General features: G+C 32.1%; 3 protein-coding genes and 2 long non-coding RNA genes across 7 annotated transcripts; 4 read left to right on the top strand and 1 right to left on the bottom strand.

Moving 5' to 3' along the window:
- The first annotated feature begins 186 nt into the window (after positions 1-186).
- On the top strand, positions 187-8,592 carry LOC123674852 (nucleolar protein 6-like). Of its 3 annotated transcripts, none has more exons than XM_045609972.1 (10): positions 187-319; positions 371-1,698; positions 1,777-2,091; positions 2,168-2,476; positions 2,619-2,746; positions 2,829-3,090; positions 4,839-5,092; positions 5,654-5,865; positions 6,451-6,645; positions 8,156-8,592. In XM_045609972.1, exons 1-10 carry the CDS (start codon positions 302-304, stop codon positions 8,312-8,314), a joined length of 3,180 nt encoding a protein of 1,059 aa, XP_045465928.1. In that variant the 5' UTR covers positions 187-301; the 3' UTR covers positions 8,315-8,592. The 3 variants fall into 3 exon arrangements, with proteins under 3 accessions (XP_045465928.1, XP_045465921.1, XP_045465937.1); XM_045609965.1 differs by having other exon boundaries at positions 1,777-2,115; positions 8,156-8,591; XM_045609981.1 differs by lacking the exons at positions 6,451-6,645; positions 8,156-8,592 and having other exon boundaries at positions 1,777-2,115; positions 5,593-5,794.
- Positions 8,593-9,433: 841 nt separating this feature from the next.
- LOC123674879 lies at positions 9,434-10,581 on the bottom strand. The gene is made up of 3 exons (XM_045610019.1): positions 10,197-10,581; positions 9,996-10,133; positions 9,434-9,920 (listed from the first exon to the last, which is right to left on the bottom strand). Exons 1-3 carry the CDS (start codon positions 10,228-10,230, stop codon positions 9,751-9,753), a joined length of 342 nt encoding a protein of 113 aa, XP_045465975.1. The 5' UTR covers positions 10,231-10,581; the 3' UTR covers positions 9,434-9,750.
- A 146-nt stretch (positions 10,582-10,727) lies between these two features.
- LOC123674886 lies at positions 10,728-11,477 on the top strand. The gene is made up of 2 exons (XR_006746715.1): positions 10,728-10,984; positions 11,045-11,477. It is a non-coding gene; the product is annotated as an uncharacterized LOC123674886 (long non-coding RNA).
- A 2,819-nt stretch (positions 11,478-14,296) lies between these two features.
- LOC123682244 (3-hydroxy-3-methylglutaryl-coenzyme A reductase-like) lies at positions 14,297-20,037 on the top strand. Its single transcript, XM_045620781.1, has 3 exons — positions 14,297-16,035; positions 16,384-17,004; positions 19,606-20,037. The coding sequence occupies exons 1-3, from the start codon at positions 14,592-14,594 to the stop codon at positions 20,016-20,018; spliced, it is 2,478 nt and encodes an 825-aa protein (XP_045476737.1). The 5' UTR covers positions 14,297-14,591; the 3' UTR covers positions 20,019-20,037.
- Positions 17,035-18,748, top strand: LOC123682254. Its single transcript, XR_006747802.1, has 2 exons — positions 17,035-18,141; positions 18,175-18,748. It is a non-coding gene; the product is annotated as an uncharacterized LOC123682254 (long non-coding RNA).
- Positions 20,038-20,392: the final 355 nt, after the last annotated feature.

Below are 20,392 nucleotides of genomic sequence, written 5' to 3'. Positions count from 1 at the left end.
TAAGCACAGAAAACCGATAATACCTGTAAATATGAAAAAATAATATTATTTGATTCTCCTGTATATCCAATCAGAATGATTTTTGAAATTAAAATGTAAACTCATAATACATATTCATAATATGAAGAGAAAGCCTACTAGAATTTTTATTTAAAGGGCTAACTGAAGATCAGAATATAAGCATAATCTTTTATGGTTAATCAAATGACTTAATTGACATATGGTAAAAAATAAATGCCGGTAATTTTAAAAAATAGACTTTCAAAACCAAATTTGTAAAAAATATATATCAACATTCGCTATGAAAAGGAAACATAAAGTGAGAAAACATTTTTCATTTTCTCTTCTACTATATCGATTATGTTTCTAGGAAAGCAATAGAGAATATCCAAAAGTATCTCCATCAAATGAGCTCTCGAATTTAGTAGGTGTAGAAGAAAAAAAAATGAGAAAACATGCAACAGTAAATACAGCAAAAAAAACATCAAATGAATCAAATTTCCACCTTCAGGCCCATAAACTTCTGAAATCTACAGAAATTAAAAGAAAATATAAAACAAGACTAACTTCTTGGATTGACAACTTTCAAATATTCCTCAATACTCTTCCCATACATGAAGGCATCTATATATCAAGCCTATCTAGAGAAGCTTCCAATCGACCTAGTAGAGATTTGAGATTTGTTAAAAATATCGCAAATCATGCAAGAAATAATCTACGTTGTGATCAGGATATATCTATTACTTTCATTAGACCTGAATGTGTGGGTACTTTTGGTTTATATAAAATTGATGCCTTACCAGGTCCAGATATTGAAATGAATATTCACATGACAATTCCTAAAAGATGTTTCAAAGATAAAGATTTCCTGAATAATAGGTACTTTGTGAAAAAATTTTTCTATTTAATGTATCTAGCAGAGCATTTGAATTCTCAAAATATTTGCTCCAGTATAAAGTGTGCCTATTATAATGGAAATGTTTTATTGCCATATCTGATCGTATGCCCAAGTAGTACTGAAAGAATAAGTATTAGGTTATTTCTTATTCCTGAACAGAATTATTTCAAAGTTACAAAATTTTCTCCAGAAATTAATAATATCAACACACAAGTTTTTGAGCAAGATATAGGCATTATAGAGAATATAGAAAAATTACCTACAACATATTATAATTCTGCTTTAGCTTTTGATGCATCATTAGCTGAAAACCACGTGTTCATAGAGCAGATCTTCAGCTGCTCACTCAGCATTCGAGAAGGTTTGAAATTAATTGTCATATGGATGAATCAAAGAAATCTTGATACAGGAATGGGAGCGTTTTCAACTGAGTTGACAATTTATTTCTTAGTATACTTGATTTCACAAGGGATGATAGATAAAAATATGACCTCTTATCAAGTATTTACAAAGTTTTTGTTTTTCATTCATACTATTGATTTAACACAAAAGGCTATTAGTATTTGTGAAGAAATCTCTGAAGAAGATTTATGCACATATAAAAGTTATTTCGATATTGTCCTTATGGATAAAACTGGACACTATAATACAGCAGCTTTTCTTAATATTAATGCTTATTTAAAGATGAAACATGAGTGCAAGTTGGCATTGGATATTTTAGATCAATGGAATATTCATTCCTTTTCTGAGTTGTTCTTAACAAATATCACTTTATATTTGCAATATGATGCCATTTTGGAGTGAGTATAATTTATCTACTCCAATTCGAATATTTCTTGGCTCAATTAAATACATATACATTTGATCTTTTTTTTCAGTGTGAAAAATGATAACAATTATGAATTTTTGTTGAACACTTTAGACCCAAAAGAAAAAGCAAAATATATTGGCAATCACACAGGGCTTATTATCAAAATTTTGCTAGACTATTTAAATAAAGGATTCCATAAAAGAGTACACAATATTGTGCCTATAGTACCTGGTACTGTAGAATGGAATTATGGAATACGTTACAGAATGACAAATCGTAGATTACTATTTGGCATTCAATTGGATCCAGATTTTGCATTCGATAATTTTGAGTGTGGGATATTTTCAAACAACCTCGAAGAAAGAAATTTCAAGAAGTTTCAGTATAATTTTATTTCTGAGAGACAGTGAGGACATACATTTTTCATGTAGTATCATATTTTATTTCATTATTTTTAGGTCCCATAATATCTTGAGTAGAGTAGAAGTCAATTTGGAAAATAATACTATAAAAGGTAAAAGAGATATCATAAAAATGATTTCCAATTATGTGATGTCTGAAACGCTTCATTTGAATCATAAATTATATTACAATGAATTGGAAGATTTTTTGGTGAATGGAAAAGTGAAAACCTGGTATCCTTCTGGTACAAATGAAGAAACGGTTCAAAAAATCATCAATTACTCTGATGATCTAGAACAAAAAATTAAATCTTTAACTATCAAACCACAAATTACTGGCATTGAAGTAGTATCAGATGTTTTTTGGTAATTATATGAAAGTAAATTTTAAGTTTGGTTCAATTTTAAAAGATAAAAATGCTGGATCTAAAAAAAAAAATTAAAATTGTATACATCCCACATTAATGTGATATTGTTCCATACTTTCTCTTATTACATCTACTTTCAGCTATACGAATGTATTCCCACCAATTCCTACAGCATACATAAGTGAAAAAGAGCTAACCTATATAAAAGATGAATTAGTTCATGTTGCTCCAAAATATGTTGAGTCAATAGAAAGTCTAATCAAATTAGGTTTGTTTTTTATCCCCAAATGTGATTTTCATCATATGATTTTTCATTTTAATGTTCTAATCCAACTTAATGTTTATTTCAGCTTATAGTCCAAAAAATATGGATAAATCTAGCATTTTGCAACAGATGAAAAACGTGTTCGTACAAATTTCAGAACTCTTGAAGAAGCAATACCACATCGTTTCGTCCTTAAACTCTTCATATTTGGATGTTCTCCATAAAGGCATTGTATTCAGATATTATTTGTATTTACCCAAAGAATTGTCTTCACTAAAAGGAACTAATTTTCTACAAATGCAAGAGAAGCTGCATGTAGTACCAAAAGTGGTTGAAGCTTTGAAAAGGTGATTATGAAATCTTTTTAATGGATATTTAATAAAAAATAGAAATGATCACTAGGCATAATTCACTTATAAACTCAATTATCAGAGTACGGGTGTCATAAATGTACTGGGTGGCCGCAACTCACACAGTAACTGGAATACTTCATTATATAGAAATATGTAGAAACAGAGGATTCGATTCCAACATAGGAGTGACTGATACTTGCATCAGCTTACTCGGGTCGGTTTTGTTTAGTTAAACATATTGAACTAATCAATACTATTATAAGTTGAAATTCAATTTTCTTCTTCCTCTCCTTCATGGTGTTGTAATAGGAAGCTCAATCATTCTTTCTTTAATGTTGGAGTCAATACTCTGCACTCCATAATCGAACTTTACTACAAAATATGTGCCTATTTCAAATCATCAATCATTTTTTATATAATAATCACGCAACCACTCTCTGTTGATATGGTTATTGAATATAAAAATTAATTTGAAAACAGCATAACATTTTTTGTAAGTAGATATGGTAACTGAATGCAAATACATTAATAAGTTATATTCACTATCAAAACAATCCCATACATTTTATTGATCATTTTCTGTGTTAAAGACTGGTAGCTAGAACATTACGATTAACAAGAATTAAAATAATGCCTCTGCATTATGGGACTGAAGAAAACGAAGTCTGTAGATCAGATTTATGATTTTTCAAATATTTAGTATGAATTGATGAGCTCTTTAATTAAGAAGGTTTCATTTCACTGTGACCTAATGGTCTATTGTGCCCCCATCAGAGCTATTCTCTCCATAACGTGATCTACAACTCGCCTTCCAGTTCCAGAGTTCTGATGAACCCAAATATCTGGGATGGCTTCAAGGAGGCCAATTCCTCACTTCTATAAGTTTAGTGTCCAAGGCAGGTTTTGAGTTGGCTAGCGATGACAAGGCATTCCGTCACCAGGTGATCCGGAGTTTCTTCCTCCTCCCCACAGAATCTGCACTCGTCATTTTCTGTTAGACCCATTCTCATGAGGTGTTTCCTAAGGCGACAATGCCCTGCGAGGAACCTAGTGAGGAGGTGTAGCATATTCTTACTAAGATCCAGATACTTCTTGGATCTTATAGAGTCAAAGTTTCGAAGAAACTTTTTGGAGTAATCCAAACGTGCCAGGGTTTTTTTTTTTCGGTTACCTCCTTTTCCTGAAACTCTTTCTTGTAGGTACATTTGTCTACACCATAGAAAGGTTCCGGGCCGATGAAAGGAGTTTGTGCTCCTTTTCTGGCAAGTGTGTTGGCCTCTTCATTCCCTCTAATTCCCGAGTGGCCGGGAACCCAGATTAAAAAGACCCTGTTATTCTTACCTATTTCATTAAGTTTTCTTTGGCACTCCAATACCATCTTAAAATCGATGATATGTGAGCTCAGTGCTTTAATTGCAGCCTGACTATCTGAATGTATCGCTATGTCACATTTCCAATAGTTTCTTGCTATGTTAATTTCTACACATCTTTCTATTGCAAGTATCTCTGCCTGAAAGACACTTAGACAGTGCCTAGCGATATTGAGCATTTGGTACCAGCTCCGAATACTCCAGAGCCAGTCCCCGTTGTGGTTTTGGAACCATCTGTATACCATTTGATGATATTCTTTTTAAGAACTGGGATTGATGTGAACTAACAATAAAAAGTTTCTTTCATTATATTCTATATATGTTATATTCCTATAGCATATTTCCCTACTACATATATTTGGATCGTTTCAGTATCAACACACAATATCCAAGTTATGGGGTTAGTACATGTTTAGCAAAAAGATGGATAAGAGCACAATTAATAGATGACTTTCTTCTACCTGATATGGTGATAAATTTATTGAATGCTTATCAGTACCTTCATCAATCTTTATATCATGCTGCAGTAGGATCTCAAGAAGCATTTTTTCGGTTTTTGAAATTTTTGATAGAAATGCAGTGGGATCAGCAACCAGTTGTTATAAATTTCAATAATGAACTGTCAGGTAATTATCTTTTAATTTTCAATTAATTTAAAGGCTCTTTTCTCCTTTCATGATGTCATTATGAAAAGTGGAGAAAGTTATTTATATACATTTGCAAAAAGAAAATGCTGTCCGCAAATCTAAATTTGTGCTCATAGTTTAAGCTTTGAGAGATACTATTTTGATGAAATTTTTGAGAAGTATTTCTGTTAGAGCCTTGATGGTTTTTTGATAAATTCAGAATACTGTTGCAGCTCATGTATTGAGAGATTTGAGATCTACAATGTTCATCCAATTTTATTTTTTCAAGGATAATTTTTTCTAAGTGAAAGTCTATTTCTGCTTAATAGATTGACAGAATGAATGCCTGTACTTTCAGAACGAATAAAGTTGCATTTCTCTTTGTTAGTCTTCTAAAATGAAAATCTCTAGTTTGTTTGGATGTGCTATAGTCTAGTTTCATTTGTCACTTCATCTGTTCCTCAAAAATTGTTTTTTCTTCAATTACATTCGTTTTTCAGATTCAGATAGAGTTTGAGGTAATAAAAGCGATTTAGTGACGTTCAGTGTATGTATTTTCAGATGAAGATATAATGAAGGTGGAAATTAAACTGCAAGTAGATAGGAAGAAATTTTCAGCCTTGTTCATTTTGACTCCATATGATGATGGTAATTCTGTATTTACAAAGACAGCTCCATGTAAAGAGGTACTGATTAGATTGAAAGTACTTGCTACTGAATTTCTAAATTTAGTTGAAAATATTATTTTGGAAGAATCTCTCTATAGTTGGAAGGTATGTCTGTATTAATCTTAAAGATTATTTATTTTTTATTTATTTATTTATTTTTTTTTTACTCATACATGTAAATATGTGGTTTTAAAGGATAAACATATATTATTATTATTGTTATCGAGAACACCTAAAGGTGAGGTTTCATCTCAGATCAATATAAACTCAGAGATATTAGAGTTTTTACATCCAGACAGAATAATTTCGTGAACTTAATTTTTGACAATTTAACAAAAAATTAATAATGTGTTTGATAACATCATTAGTTGAATACAGTGTTGCACACGACTAGGCATCGACGAAAAGACTCCCTCTTGGAATCGCCACTGTGTTCAACAAATATTTCCACGACAATGTTGTCATATTCAGAAATTAAAACTTACTATATTTGAAGGTAGCCTAATCTAGTTAGAGAATCAATTTCGCAAAGCAGCCGTGGTCCTACCACATAAGCTTCATACAATGCTATACTACATTACCTAAAGATTAAACTGGAAATAATTATTCATTCGGGATATTGCACTTCTAATATGATTGATATATTTGACACATGAAATTGATTTGACTGAACTTTCTGGTTTTTCATAGGAACTATTCATACCTAACAGAAGAGGTTTTGACTGTATCTTGAACTTGCAACCTCTTTTAAATCCAAGAAGACATGAACAAATAACTAGGTTTGAAATTGATTCCATATTGAGTTTTGTTGAACCTAAAGAAGAAAATCAACATATGCCTGTAATAAATTTCAACCCTGTGCAATTGTATCTGAAGGAACTGAGGGTAAGTAATACTACTTACTCTTTATACACCATATATATATATATATATATATATATATATATATATATATATATATATATATATATATATATATATATATATAATGGCGGCCCTTCAAAGATTTCGAATGATATAGGGGGAGTCAACATCAACACTATTTCATAACAAACTTATCTCATCAATATTAAACTCATATTTGTATTAAACAACAAAAAGTAATATTTATTTATGATATGTACGGTATAAGTATAGTAAATAAAGGACGAGAATTGAATTTTAGAATGATGCGAGAACAGAATACACAAAAGACATCTTAAAAAAATGAAAATGAAGTTAGAAGAGAAAATTCGAGAAGAATACTAAAATATATAAAGAAAGCTCACGTTAGTTTTAAGTTCCTTTAATTCTTGAAGTTTATCAATAAGAAAAGGAAAAATATTAACCTCAAGTCGGGAGCTTTTGGTGACTTGTTCATTCAAACGCCAATTGGGCCCTTGGAGACCACATAACAGGCATATATACACACATTACCCAAATTCTTGGACCCCCTTATATTTGTCGAAATGAGACATAATTAATATAAGTCAAGAAGTTAGAAGGTTTATTGGGCTATTACCATCATCTGTGCGGTTGGTTGTTTCCGACGTTTCGGCAAGCATTCGCCTGCCGTCTTCAGGGTGTTGGTCCTGAGAAGGACCAATTGTTTGGTTCTGAGTGGAACCATTTGCCAAACTTGGTCTGTCTGGACTTGTACGCACCATACTTTTTTAGAATTCGTATCAGGGTATCGGGGTTTGAACCCTAGTCGTATTGGTAGCAATCCCTTCACTCTCACCACTAGTCTACCTGCTTCTCTAGACAATTCTGTACATATAGCAAGAATTTTGGCTATATGTGTTTTATCAAATCTAATTCATTTTTTTATCGAAAGGCTATACTCTAGTGAGCAAGTAGTCCCTTGCATAAACAACCAGAAATTGAGTTGGGCTCAGCATTAATGCTTTGTACCCAAGATACATAAATAATTAAAATTCCAAGCATATGTAATGGGAAGACCTTGGACTGGGGGGTCTAGGCTACACCTATATCAAACAATGAAAAAGCAACAGCAGAAAAATCATGAGGAATCACACAAAGGAGAATATACATGCTGACCTCAAAATTACAGGCATTCATAATGACATCCATTATTTAGAGTCTTCTGAGCTTTTAAACAGGAAACATGAGGTTTCACCTTGTGTTTAGAGTCAATTATTCTAATTTCTTTAATAGGCTGTATGTTATACTTACGTCAACAAATCAGGTTGGAGAAACTATAACATTTCTCTAATGCCACAATTACAACAATTGACATTGTGGTTTCCAGAAAAACTTATTTCATTGAAAACATAATAGAGTGTTGTATGTATATGCTCCTCTGTATATAAAATTGATAATGTATTTTTATTGGTACTTACATGATATCTGCTGTGTCGGGAATCTATTTTACTTCTATTCTCTATTCTTTTAGGCTGTTTATGGGGACTTATGCGTTTTTTTCCATGATACTTACGGAGGAAATTATATAGGGGTTTTATGGAAGCCAGGTACAGTGGAAATAGAAGACATCAAAAAAGGATTCGAAATTTTAGGGAAGAATATATTAAAATCAATAATTATGAAGAGTTAAATGGACCAATTGAATCATTTAAATCAATTAATGAAAGATTGGTTCGTATTTGTTACTTTGAAAAATGTACATAATTCTCAATAGTAATTCAATTTTTTTATAAATTTGATATTGTGAAACAATTGTATCATCGAATTTTATTTGTTGTACGATTAAGTAATGAATTCCACTAATTAAAGGAAACGATAATGAAAATAATGGCATCATTTGTAATTTTTGTGTGTTGAAAAATTCAGGATATCAAGTCTTGGATAACTAAATAATAAAATAAAAATTGATATAATCTTTACAATGAAATTTTAATATCATAACTGTGATACTGTATATATATGTTCTCCTTGAATTCCATCCCTGATTGAAATAACAGTATGCAGTAACACGGTTTTTCAAAATCGAACACAAAATTCCAACGAAAATATTTTTGGAACCAATGCTGTAAAAATGGTTTGAAAGATGAAAAGTAAAGGTTAATGAATCCAAATTGTCCAAGCTAACATTCATATTGAGAAAAGAAAAGTGTCCTGCAGTCAAAATCATTAAATAACCTGAGCAGCAAAAGCTATCAACTCAATAGTTTGGCCTATATCTAGACCATTGAATTAAGATAGACAATTTGGCCAACGATAAAAGGATTTCATTTGTTGAAGGTGATTTCAACATTAGATAGCTTCGCGGGTTTTGTCTTATTTAGACTCAACAGTTGCTATATTTGCTTCTTGTAATAACAGTTGCATATATGCAATAGTAGAAAAGCTTAGAATATAGATATTAATGTTCTGAGGAGAAAAGTAACTCGAAAGCAGATGGCGCCCAATGGGGAAATATCAGTTGGAACCTGGTGGCATAAAATTGCCACCGATTTTTATGATTATTAAGCCAGTAGTTAACATATACCTGAGGAAATGTTAGAGATTATTAGACTGATTAATGAAAAAAGTTTTTTTAGTGAACTCCACTACTAATTATACCAATGTAAACCAGGCTAAAAGGTTAAAGGGGTTTTTTCATTAGCAGAGTCCACACCTCTCTTAATGAGCTCTGTTCTCTTCAAAAAAGCTCAAGAACAAGAAGTTCTCATATAATAAAAAAAAATTAATTATTAGTAATGAAATAAATATATGCGACACATATTATTTTATTTGCTAAACAAAGGTTCAAATTCATGAAACATATAGAATCCCAAAAGATGAAAATTTTGAAAGGAAATGTACAGTTAATATATGCATTTGTTTAACATATCAACTTGAATACCAATATAATAAGTCTGAAAATCGTCTACACCTGTAAAAAGAAATACGAAATTTTTAAATATCACAATAATATGGAAGCAGTTAGGTTGTTGAGAGCCTTGTTTTTTTAAACTCCAATTTAATATTCTGGTCCAATACATCTTTTTCTTGTTGAAACTTTACATAAATACACATATTCATTAAATGTCACCCTCTTTTTCTTCTTTTACAAGGTCTATCTTTTGAAGATTCTAATGTAAATTCTTCAAGGAAAGATGTCTTTTTTCCAAGTTCCTTACCCTCAAAGTGTGATTCTTTTTCATTTACTATCGTAGCTCCTACAAAATGTTTTGGGGGAGCGCTTGAGGAATTGAAACCTAAAACAACATCGTAGCACTACAATTTAATAGCCTCCATAGACAGTATAGCATCTAATAGCATTATGAACTTACCACTCCATCTAAAAGAGCCCTGAATATTATTATCACTAAAATCAATGTCGGAGGAAGTAATCTCTTTCTTTAATATCCCATTGGAGGACTTCTTCATCATTAATTTATACAACAGTTTTGAATATGAGTTCCTACCATCTAAAATATTGTAGACATTATTTTACAAGTATTTATTCTTAAAATATTGACAAATGAACTTACAATTTCTTATTACTTGGTAAGTATCTTCGTCCATCTTTAATATAGACGAATTTTGACAAGTCGGTTCTATTATTGTCTGGAAGTTTCTTCATTAATTAATGAAAACTTTTTAAGACATGCTTATATTTCCACCTCAGTTATGCATTACTAACGACTACTCATACAACTCAAAATCATACAAACTAATAAATTTATCTTTGTAAAACCTGCCAAAATAATGAAGTTGTCTTAGAAAGACATTCTATTTCATCCAAAACGATTATTTTGAAAAATAAATATCTGTTGGACTTTTATTTTCCTTCATTAAGAAGGTAACCTAGAAAAATAAATTTTGAAGTCACTATTATCCCAATTATTTTAGTTACTAAGAAGTAGCAGCACTGGTTGCATTCAATGACCGTTAATGATGAAATCAATTAAGTTAATGAAGTTTGAATACAACCAGTGCTTTAAGAATTAATGAGAATCAATTCTCAAGAAAACAATTGAATATAATTCTATGATTTTTTTGTTATGGTATTGAAGAAGGTTTCAAATATCCATACGATTTTACTTTATCAAAAAATAATTTTGCTATACTATTAATATTCGTGAGAATATATGAAAATCAAATTAAGCTCGCAATGATTTTTATTCTCACAGGCGATCAAATAATAGAATAGATAAGATAAAGTTAAGTATAAAGTTCTATGTTTCGTTGTCACTTAGGTATCTTCCTCTGTCATTCAGTTTTCTTGAGTTCTTTGACTGTTACCACGTTTTCGAGTTGTGATACTTGGTTACAAAAGGTAGGAATTTAACTTGGTTTAAGTTTTAGTGAGTAGTAATTTTTATTCTTTCTTCTTTAGGTACCATCATGGGTCGTGTACGTACTAAAACCGTGAAAAAAGCTTCCAAAGTGATTATTGAGAAGTATTACACTAGGCTTACACTTGATTTTCATACCAACAAGCGCATATGCGAGGAAGTAGCATCTATACCAACCAAACCTCTGAGGAACAAAATTGCTGGATTTGTAACTCATCTTATGAAGAGGCTTCGTCATTCTCAAGTTCGAGGAATCTCTATAAAGTTGCAGGAAGAGGAACGTGAGAGGCGTGACAACTTTGTACCTCCAATTTCTGCTCTTGAAAATGATATCATTGAAGTAGACCCTGATACTAAAGAGATGCTCAGGCAATTAGATTTCACAAATTTACCAGGGTTACAACTTACCCAGCCCAATACAAATAATTATAACAGAAGAGTGTAAGAATGTTTAATTAAACAAGTTGAAAATTTTTAATTTTTTTTTTTACTGCACGATGTTTCCCACAATGGTTATTGAGTTCTAATACTTTTTTGTTCGCTGTGGATGTAATTGTTGAAATTGTACATAGAGTACATGAAAGAATTGTTCAAACGATTTGTTGAACACTATTGGTTTCTTTCACTTCAATATAATAATTTTATCTTTTGGTTTGAACGTTATTAGTTTCAATAATTCCTGAAAGTTTTTGCTGCTTATTGTAAATAATTCTACTTCCTTGAACATATATGATGTTGAATCTATATTCTGTTATATTTGTATGTTAATTTTCAATAACATTTATCAGTAATTCGGTTTTCTATAGCAAGTGTGCACATTCACTTATTTCAATTGAAAACTAAAAAAATCTTTTCTTAATAACTATTAATGTTATTTGAAATTTTCAGTTGGTTATCTTTTTTTATTGGGAATGTTATTATATTTTCAAGAGTTGCTGTTAGGTGTAAGCAAGGCGCTAACCAGTAGAGTTGTCAGAAAGATATACTCCCCTTGCATATCTAATCTCATATAATTTAAAATGTCCCAAGACGGAGATGTGGATTTCTTTCTCGTAAATTTGTGAAAATTTATAGAGTAAATTATTATCATTTTATTAAATCAGATATTTGAGTCGATGTATGTACCGGGTTTTTCACCATAATCTGACCCCCCTTCAACTTTGTTACTAAAAGGAGTACAAAAAAATGTTTTCTATCAAAGTTTCACGAAATCGACTAGTGTTTTTTAAAATGATTTCACAAAACGAAATATATACTTTAAATATGGTCAACATATTGATTGCAACTTCATTTTTTTAAATGGAACACCCTGTATATTTTTCTATATTTGACTAGCTCTTTTTCCCCTGATTTCGAATATATAACATATGTTTGGCCTATCTCCCTTATTCTGAGTACCACAGAGTTCCAAATTTCAAGAACCACCTGGCATACTCAGTAATCAGTTTTTTTTAGTACGATAACTCAAAATGCCCTTTTTTGAGTTATCTCGTTGGCAATTTGACGATATGTCATATGGTTGCCAACAAGATAACTCAAAAAAGGGCATTTTGAGTTATCGCAGCCTACCACTTGAAAACTGATTACTGAGTATGCCAGGTGGTTCTTGAAATTTGGAAATCTGTGGTACTCAGAATAAGAGAGATAGGCGCCAAACATGTTATATATTCGAAATCAGGGAAAAAAGAGCTAGTCAAATATAGAAAAATATACAGGGTGTTCCATTTGAAAAAATGAAGTTGCAATCAATATGTTGACCATATTTATAGTATATATTTCGTTTTGTGAAATCATTTTAAAAAACACTAGTCGATTTCGTGAAAATTGTAGAAAACATTTTTGTGTACCTCTTCTAGTAACAAAGTTAACGGGGGGGTCAAATTATGGTGAAAAACCCGGTACAGTGGTTCTTAAGTTCAATTGTATCAATATCACTTACGATTTTAACCTTGAAAGAAAATTAGTCAGGATTCGAAACATAGGCGATGTATGAGAAAAAAATTGTCAAATTCCTGCCAATTTCTTTTTTCATCACATCCTTTAATCTTTGATTATAAGCTTGTCGAGTCGGTAGTTTTCCACTACTAAAAGTAAACAAACACCAAAAGAAAAATGAGATTTCGTACTAGAAAAACTTTCCTGACTGTTTTGTGATTAGTTGACTTAGTTTAGTGCTAACTAGCGTCAAAGATGGACACTAGCAAAGGGATAATCTTTGAAAGTTTTTCTTCGATAAAGGCGAATATTCTGGCCAGGTGGCTGAAAATGTAAATAGTTCATGTAAATGTTTATGCTACTGATAATGTAACAGCCAATGACGTGCAATTTTGGTTTCGTCGATGTCAGAGTTACACCACGCACTGGAAGGCCAATTGTCGGTAAAACCATGGTTATTATCGAGTCCGACCGTCTGGTAAGAATTGTTTCAATTTGCCAAGAGCTTAAGATTGCACAAAAAACCGTTTGGAACCATTTTTCTCAAGATGTAGCGCGATGTAACACGAGTTGACGTAAAAAAACCTCATAGACCGAATTTCCATCTGTGAATCGCAACAAAATCGACCAGTTTTGAAGCGGTTGATGACTTGTAATGAAAACTGGATCACTTACGACAACGTCAAGCGAAAACGGTCATGGCCGAAACGTGGTGAGCCGGCGGAAACGGTGCTACGATTGACAGCTAGGAAGGTTTTGCTGTATGTTTGGTTGGATTGGCACTATTGGCAGGGAATTATTTACTATGACCCGCTCCAATACGGCACAACTGTTAACTTGGAAGTGTAGTGTCACGAACAATTTTGATGGTAAAAAATTCCCTTCAACAGAGGCTTGTGAAAATCGATTGTCTCAATTTTTTGCTAATAGGAACCAGAGCTTAGGTATATGAGAAAGATAACGATATCATATTCAAAATGGCAACAAATTACCGAACAAAACAGCGCATATTTATTATATTATAAGGTTTTATTAAGTATTTTACCATATTCTCATTCTATGGTAACATTTGAGCACAAATGAATCTTCGAAAAACGGTACTTAACATCCCTGAAACACTTTCCTTACATTTCAACAGTACCTTTGAGTTAACTTAATCATAGATAAGTAGAACTTAATTAAGCTTAGAACATTAATAATCTATATTCTAAGTAATTAAGTAAACAATCGGCCTTTTGAGGGTTAACCATAAAAAAAATTGATTTGATTTTTAGTTCTACTTATAGTCTAATATTCTATGGTTCGAATCCCCAATTTGTCAGAGAAAACAGAGTGAGTGAATGAAAATTAATAATCAACATAATCCTAACAACATTCTCAATTTCATTATTTTTAATGACCTGAACTCAGTATACAGATTGTTTAATTATTTTTTCAGAAATAATCATCTTTCTGAAGTACATAGTCGGAAGCTAGGCCTCAAAGTTCTTAGTAGTTCATTTGATAAAATGTTTGTAGTTGAGAATTATGTATTGTATAAATTGAGGCAACCTTTTCTTTTCTAATTCGTTTCGAAGTTATATAGTAAAATGCAGCTCAAGATTAATTTATATTTATATATTGACTGAATACAAATATGTGAGTCGACTCAAAATGAGCAACTCTCGACTATTTAAAAAGTATGGCGAAATATGTGCTACACATCCATGGGAAGTGATAGTAGCTGTGCTAACATTAACTACAATTTTTTTAACTGTCGACCATCGTCAACAACCTCTAATAACCAAAGAATCAAAAGACTGTCCAGGATGTTACGAAGACCAGTTTCATGCAGCAGATGTTATTGTTATGACAATAATAAGATGCCTTGCTATCCTTTATACCTACCATCAATTCAGAAATCTACACAAAATGGGCTCCAAATATATTTTGGGATTTGCAGGATTGTTTACAGTTTTCTCCAGTTTTGTATTCACATCCACCGTGATGAATTTTTTGCATGTGCAATTAGCTGATTTGAAGGATGCCCTTTTCTTCTTTCTGTTATTGATTGACTTAAATAAAGCTGCCACTCTTGCTCAGTTTGCCCTAACTGCCTCGAATCAAGAAGAAATCACTGAACAGATTGCTAGAGGAATGTCTATTCTTGGCCCTTCAATGACCTTAAATACAGTTGTAGAAACTTTAGTAATTGGTGTTGGTACATTATCTGGCGTACCTCGCTTAGAAAAAATATCATACTTTGCTTGCTTCTCTGTGATAGTTAACTATGTTATATTAATGACTTTCTATCCATCATTTTTATCTCTGATATTAGAATTAACCAAAACAACTAATGTCTATGGTGAAAGACGCAGCATTGTATCTCAAATGTTGAAAGAGGAAAAGGACAAGTCCAATCCAGCAGTTCAACGAGTAAAGTTAATAATGTCTTTTGGATTATTAACTGTCCATGTACTTAGCAGGTGGTCAATATTTGGTACAGATACCCCCCCAGAATTTAAGAAAATAGAAAATTTCGAGGAACCTTCATCCTTATATTCACTTATAATGAAACAGTTTGTGATGAGTGCAGATCACATTGTGATTCTCATTTTGTTGGTCACATTAATGATAAAATTTATATTTTTTGAATCAAGCGATTTCTCTTATGAAAGAGTGGAAGAGACTCCAACTGACTGTTTAAAAAGAAATGAAACAAAACCATCACAGTCTTTGGAAGTCCTCAGGCCTAAAATTGAGAGGCAGAGATCTATCTCTAATAGTACTTCTGTTAGTTGTGGTGAGAATGAATTCCATTCAGAAGATTCTTGTAGAAATTTGGAGTTTTGCTTGCAATTATATAGATCTAAAGATGGATGCGCTGATTTGACTGATAAAGAAATTATGTTACTAGTGGATACTAAGCATATACCTCCTTATAATTTAGAAAAGACTCTAAACGATTTAGAGAGAGGGGTCTCAATAAGAAGAAAGATGTTAGAAAAGTCTCTTGGTATATCTAAATTAGAAAATCTTCCATATAAGAAGTATGACTATAGTGCAGTACTAGGAAGCTGTTGTGAAAATGTAGTTGGATATGTTCCAGTACCTTTAGGTAAGTAGTTTTTCATTTCAATATTAAAAATATTTCAAAGGTTTTTCTTTCAAATACCTACTAATATTGTGCACAAACTATGATATACGTATTATCAGTATCATAAGAGTTCTTGAATTTTGCCTAACTTAAGAATAAGATGGTGTATTTAGAAAATAGTTTGAATAATGAAAATTATTTGAAGATGCATAAAAACTGGTTAGTCTTCTTCTAAAGTTAAATCTTCAATTTTGAACGGATAATCAAAAATTAAGTCTTCACACATGCAAAATAAGATCTAGTTTTTAAGAATTTTCTTCTCAACATTTTTGTATTAAATCCATTTAAAAATAATGACACCCTTTAAAGGTATTGCTGGTCCATTGAATGTGGATGGGAAAATGTATTACATTCCAATGGCGACTACCGAAGGATGTTTAGTAGCAAGTACCAATAGAGGATGTAGAGCTGTTGAGCAGTGTGGTGTACGAAGTACTATTATAGCAGATGGAATGACAAGAGGACCTGTTGTTCGATTTCCTTCCATGACTAAAGCATCAGAACTTATTATGTGGATAGAAAAAACGGAAAACTTTGACAAGATTAAAATACAGTTTGACTCAACAAGCAGATTTGCCAAACTGTCTAAAATATCAACTAGAATAGCTGGCAGATATGTGTTTCTCAGGTTTGTTGCTCAAACTGGAGATGCTATGGGTATGAATATGTTGTCCAAAGGTACTGAAAAAGCCCTGAACTATCTTCATGATTTTTTTACTGACATGGAAATTTTGAGTCTGAGTGGAAATTATTGTACTGATAAGAAACCCTCTGCGGTCAACTGGATTGAGGGTAGAGGAAAATCTGTTGCGTGTGAAGCAATAATTCCTGCTGAAACTGTTTTATCTACATTGAAATGTACAACAAGCCATCTTATTGATTTGAACTTATCTAAAAATATGATAGGATCTGCAGTGGCTGGAAGTATAGGTAAGAATTCCACTAGATTTATTTATTTATTTATTCTTGACCTCTAATACAGTACAAGTACTGGTGACAAGGCCTTTTTACCAATATACAAAAAAGAACATAAAATCTTATCAAACATTCAAAACAACAAGGTTAAACTAAACAAAATCAACTTTTAAGATACAATATAAGCTTAATATTGAAATACTTTCTACTTCTTATATCCTTTATTCCTGCTGGTGTTTGGTTGAATGCTTCTGTTGCTCGGTAAATTGGGGAGTTCTGGGCTTTCCTTGTAAACCTGAGTTTTTTCTTTAGGTTATGGATGTCCAAAAGTTTAGTGTCCTTATATAATTTTGATGTAGGCGTTAACATGCCATAGTGAAATAATATTTTTATAGTTCTATTTTGGAACACTTGTGTTTGATGCATTTCCCCAGCAATTAACGAGGTACCTCAGTCATTTATTTCTAATATCTAATATTCAATCATCTAAAGTTTTTGTTTGAAATTTGCTATGTTGGTATAAGAAATCTGGCGAAATTTGCATCATGTTCTTTTTCAGCATATTTATTTTGTTCCCCTCCTGTGGCGTATTAAACAAATGAAAAATTTGTACAGTTTTGTTGATCAGTTTCAAGTTTTTTAATACTTGTAAGTATGTGAGGGAAATAAGTGCTTTTTTTTTCTTGATATCACTTCTGATTGCTCCAATATGAGAATTTTGACGAAAATAAGTAGAAAAGTATGACCACATCGAAAATATAACATTTGAATTACCAGTGAAAGTAGAATATCAAACTAGCGTCAAAGAGCACCAAAAACAAGCTCGACTGGGAGAAACAGATATCTAGGCTAGTCCAACATGATTGGGATAAGGAACATAAGATCAAATGGGATGAAGCTTCCATAATATGAAAGGAAGAAAGATCAAAACGGAGGAAACTCAAAGAAGCAGCCTTCATGGCCATCACTCCGAATCCCATGAGTATGCCGTCTCTAGAGATCAAGGAAGTCTTGGCACCAATCGTAAGATCTAATCTGAGGAAGTTGAATCATGTTCAGGTTGGAAGCATCTCGACACCACAAAATTAGGAAAGAGTCGAAAATCGGACGGATAACTGCGCACACCATCTGCGCAACCCGAAAATTCGACTAGTGCGCATCCCAACTGCGCGTACCATAAGTGAGGTGTAACTTATATTGAGCTTAATGCGTATAGATTACTACCTGCTTCTGTAGACTAGTGGTGAGAGTGAAGGGATTGCAACCGATACAACTAAAGTTCCAACCCTGATACTCTCATACGAACTCGATAAAAGTATGGTGCGTACAAGTCCAGACAGACCAAGTTTGGCAAACTGTCCTTCTCAGAACCAATCAACTGGTCCTCCTCAGGACCACCACCCTGAAGATGAATGCTTGCCGAAACGTCGGAAACATCCAACCTCACAGATGATGGAAATAACCCAATAAACTATCTAACAAATAGTCCATCATCAATATCTAGACAACAATTAGAATATCAAAAAAAATCTAATCTTTTCATGCAACCGATCCGACTAGGTTGAAAGGTCGTTTGTATGTCAAATAGGTGTATACGGATAAGAGCAAGCAGTTTGATGAATTTATGTGTGTAGGCTTCTGGTGAAAAATCGATAATACCACGTTTGGAAGTCTGGAATTTTCTAACAATGTTAAACAGTCCAAGAAAATATTTAGCATTATATGAAGGTCACTTATGTGGATTTCAATTCATCCATAAGCATACTGAGTGAATTCTTCCCTGAGTTTCTATTATTTTATGATTCCTTTCTTACTTAATTTAACATTAATTTGTTAACATTAAAAGGGGTTCAATGAATCAAAAGTGTCAGTTCTCATATTTTTCTCCAAAACTACAAAAATGTAAAATATTTAAGAAATAATGTAGGTGCAGGAACAGGTTCCGATTGGCATAAGTCAAAAATTATAATTTTTTAAGTACAAGCCTAACTCTATTTTTTTTGGAGAAGTGTGAATCACTTCGAGATACAATTGGTAAAATGAATCATTCATAAAAAATGTAAATGACCCACTCCAAAAAATTTTCTGATAAAAGATGCATATATTGAAATTAATTCTCCACAATTCAAGGAAATGCTTCAATGTGATGACCTCCTGAAGAATAGCCCAGTTAGTCTCCAATATTCGGAACAAATAGGCACCTCAAGGAGAAGGAAGAATGAAATTTGAAATAAAAAACATGTCAAAAGTAACCAAACCCTTATTCTACATCACATTAATTCACATATCGCACACACATTAATTTAGGGTAAAGCCTTATATTAAAATAAACTGCAATTGTTCTGATGTCTTTAATTTTTCTTCTTCCTTATGCTTGAACAAGTTGCTTGTTTTTCTTCGTTTCTTTGCCTGTAAACCCCTAAAATGCTTTCGTGATAATCAGGTGTTTTCTTAGGGGCAAGGAAATACTTCTCAGCTCACATCACAAATCTATTGGCAAGGCATGCTTGAGGCTACTATGATTCACTTAACCCAGTTTGATGATACCTCACTTAAAATATAGTTAGCTGAACTATTCTATTAATTAAAAGAAAATTATAAAACTGATATTTCTAGGTGGTTTCAATGCACATGCCGCTAATGTTGTTACAGCAATTTTTATTGCAACTGGTCAAGATCCTGCTCAAAATGTTACTAGTAGTAATTGTATAACCATAATGGAACCCTGGGGACCTGAAGGAAAAGACTTGCATATTTCATGCACAATGCCATCAATAGAAATTGGTACAATTGGAGGAGGTACCATTCTTCCAGCTCAGTCTTCATGTTTAGAAATGTTAGGAGTTAAAGGTCCTCATCAGGAATTGCCTGGTAATAATGCAAAGCAGTTGGCCAAAATTGTATGTGCTGCGGTTCTTGTTGGCGAATTATCACTAATGGCTGCCCTAGCAACCGGACATCTAGTCAAAAGTCATCTCAAATATAATAGATCATATTCTGAAAAAGACACATGTGACCAAAGTAAATAAATTTTTTGCCTAATCTTGATTTGTTATTTTCAAAACTTTTTCAAAGTACAGAAAAAATTATCCTCGTAGTTGATGAAAATGTGTATATAACCATAATCTACCAATTTTTCTATATTTTGGAATTTCTTGATATACATATACGAGAAGAAACTGATTTATGCAGAAATATCTGTATCAAGGGAAAAGTATTTTTTGAAACTACTTACTCAACTGTAATAGGCAGAATCTTCTTGGCTCAGCATTCGTTCAGCTTCAGCATGGAACATTAACGATGATTATCCAACAAATACAAACTAAATATCTTTTGATATTCTACCAGAAATTTTTAGGATCTTGCTGACATGATCAACATCAAATTTTGCAAGCTAGGAATT

Source organism: Harmonia axyridis, chromosome 1, assembly GCF_914767665.1.
Source record: "Harmonia axyridis chromosome 1, icHarAxyr1.1, whole genome shotgun sequence".
Classification (NCBI taxonomy): domain Eukaryota; kingdom Metazoa; phylum Arthropoda; class Insecta; order Coleoptera; family Coccinellidae; genus Harmonia; species Harmonia axyridis.
Note: the sequence above shows the minus strand (reverse complement) of the source record. Positions and strands in the feature narration are given on the sequence as shown.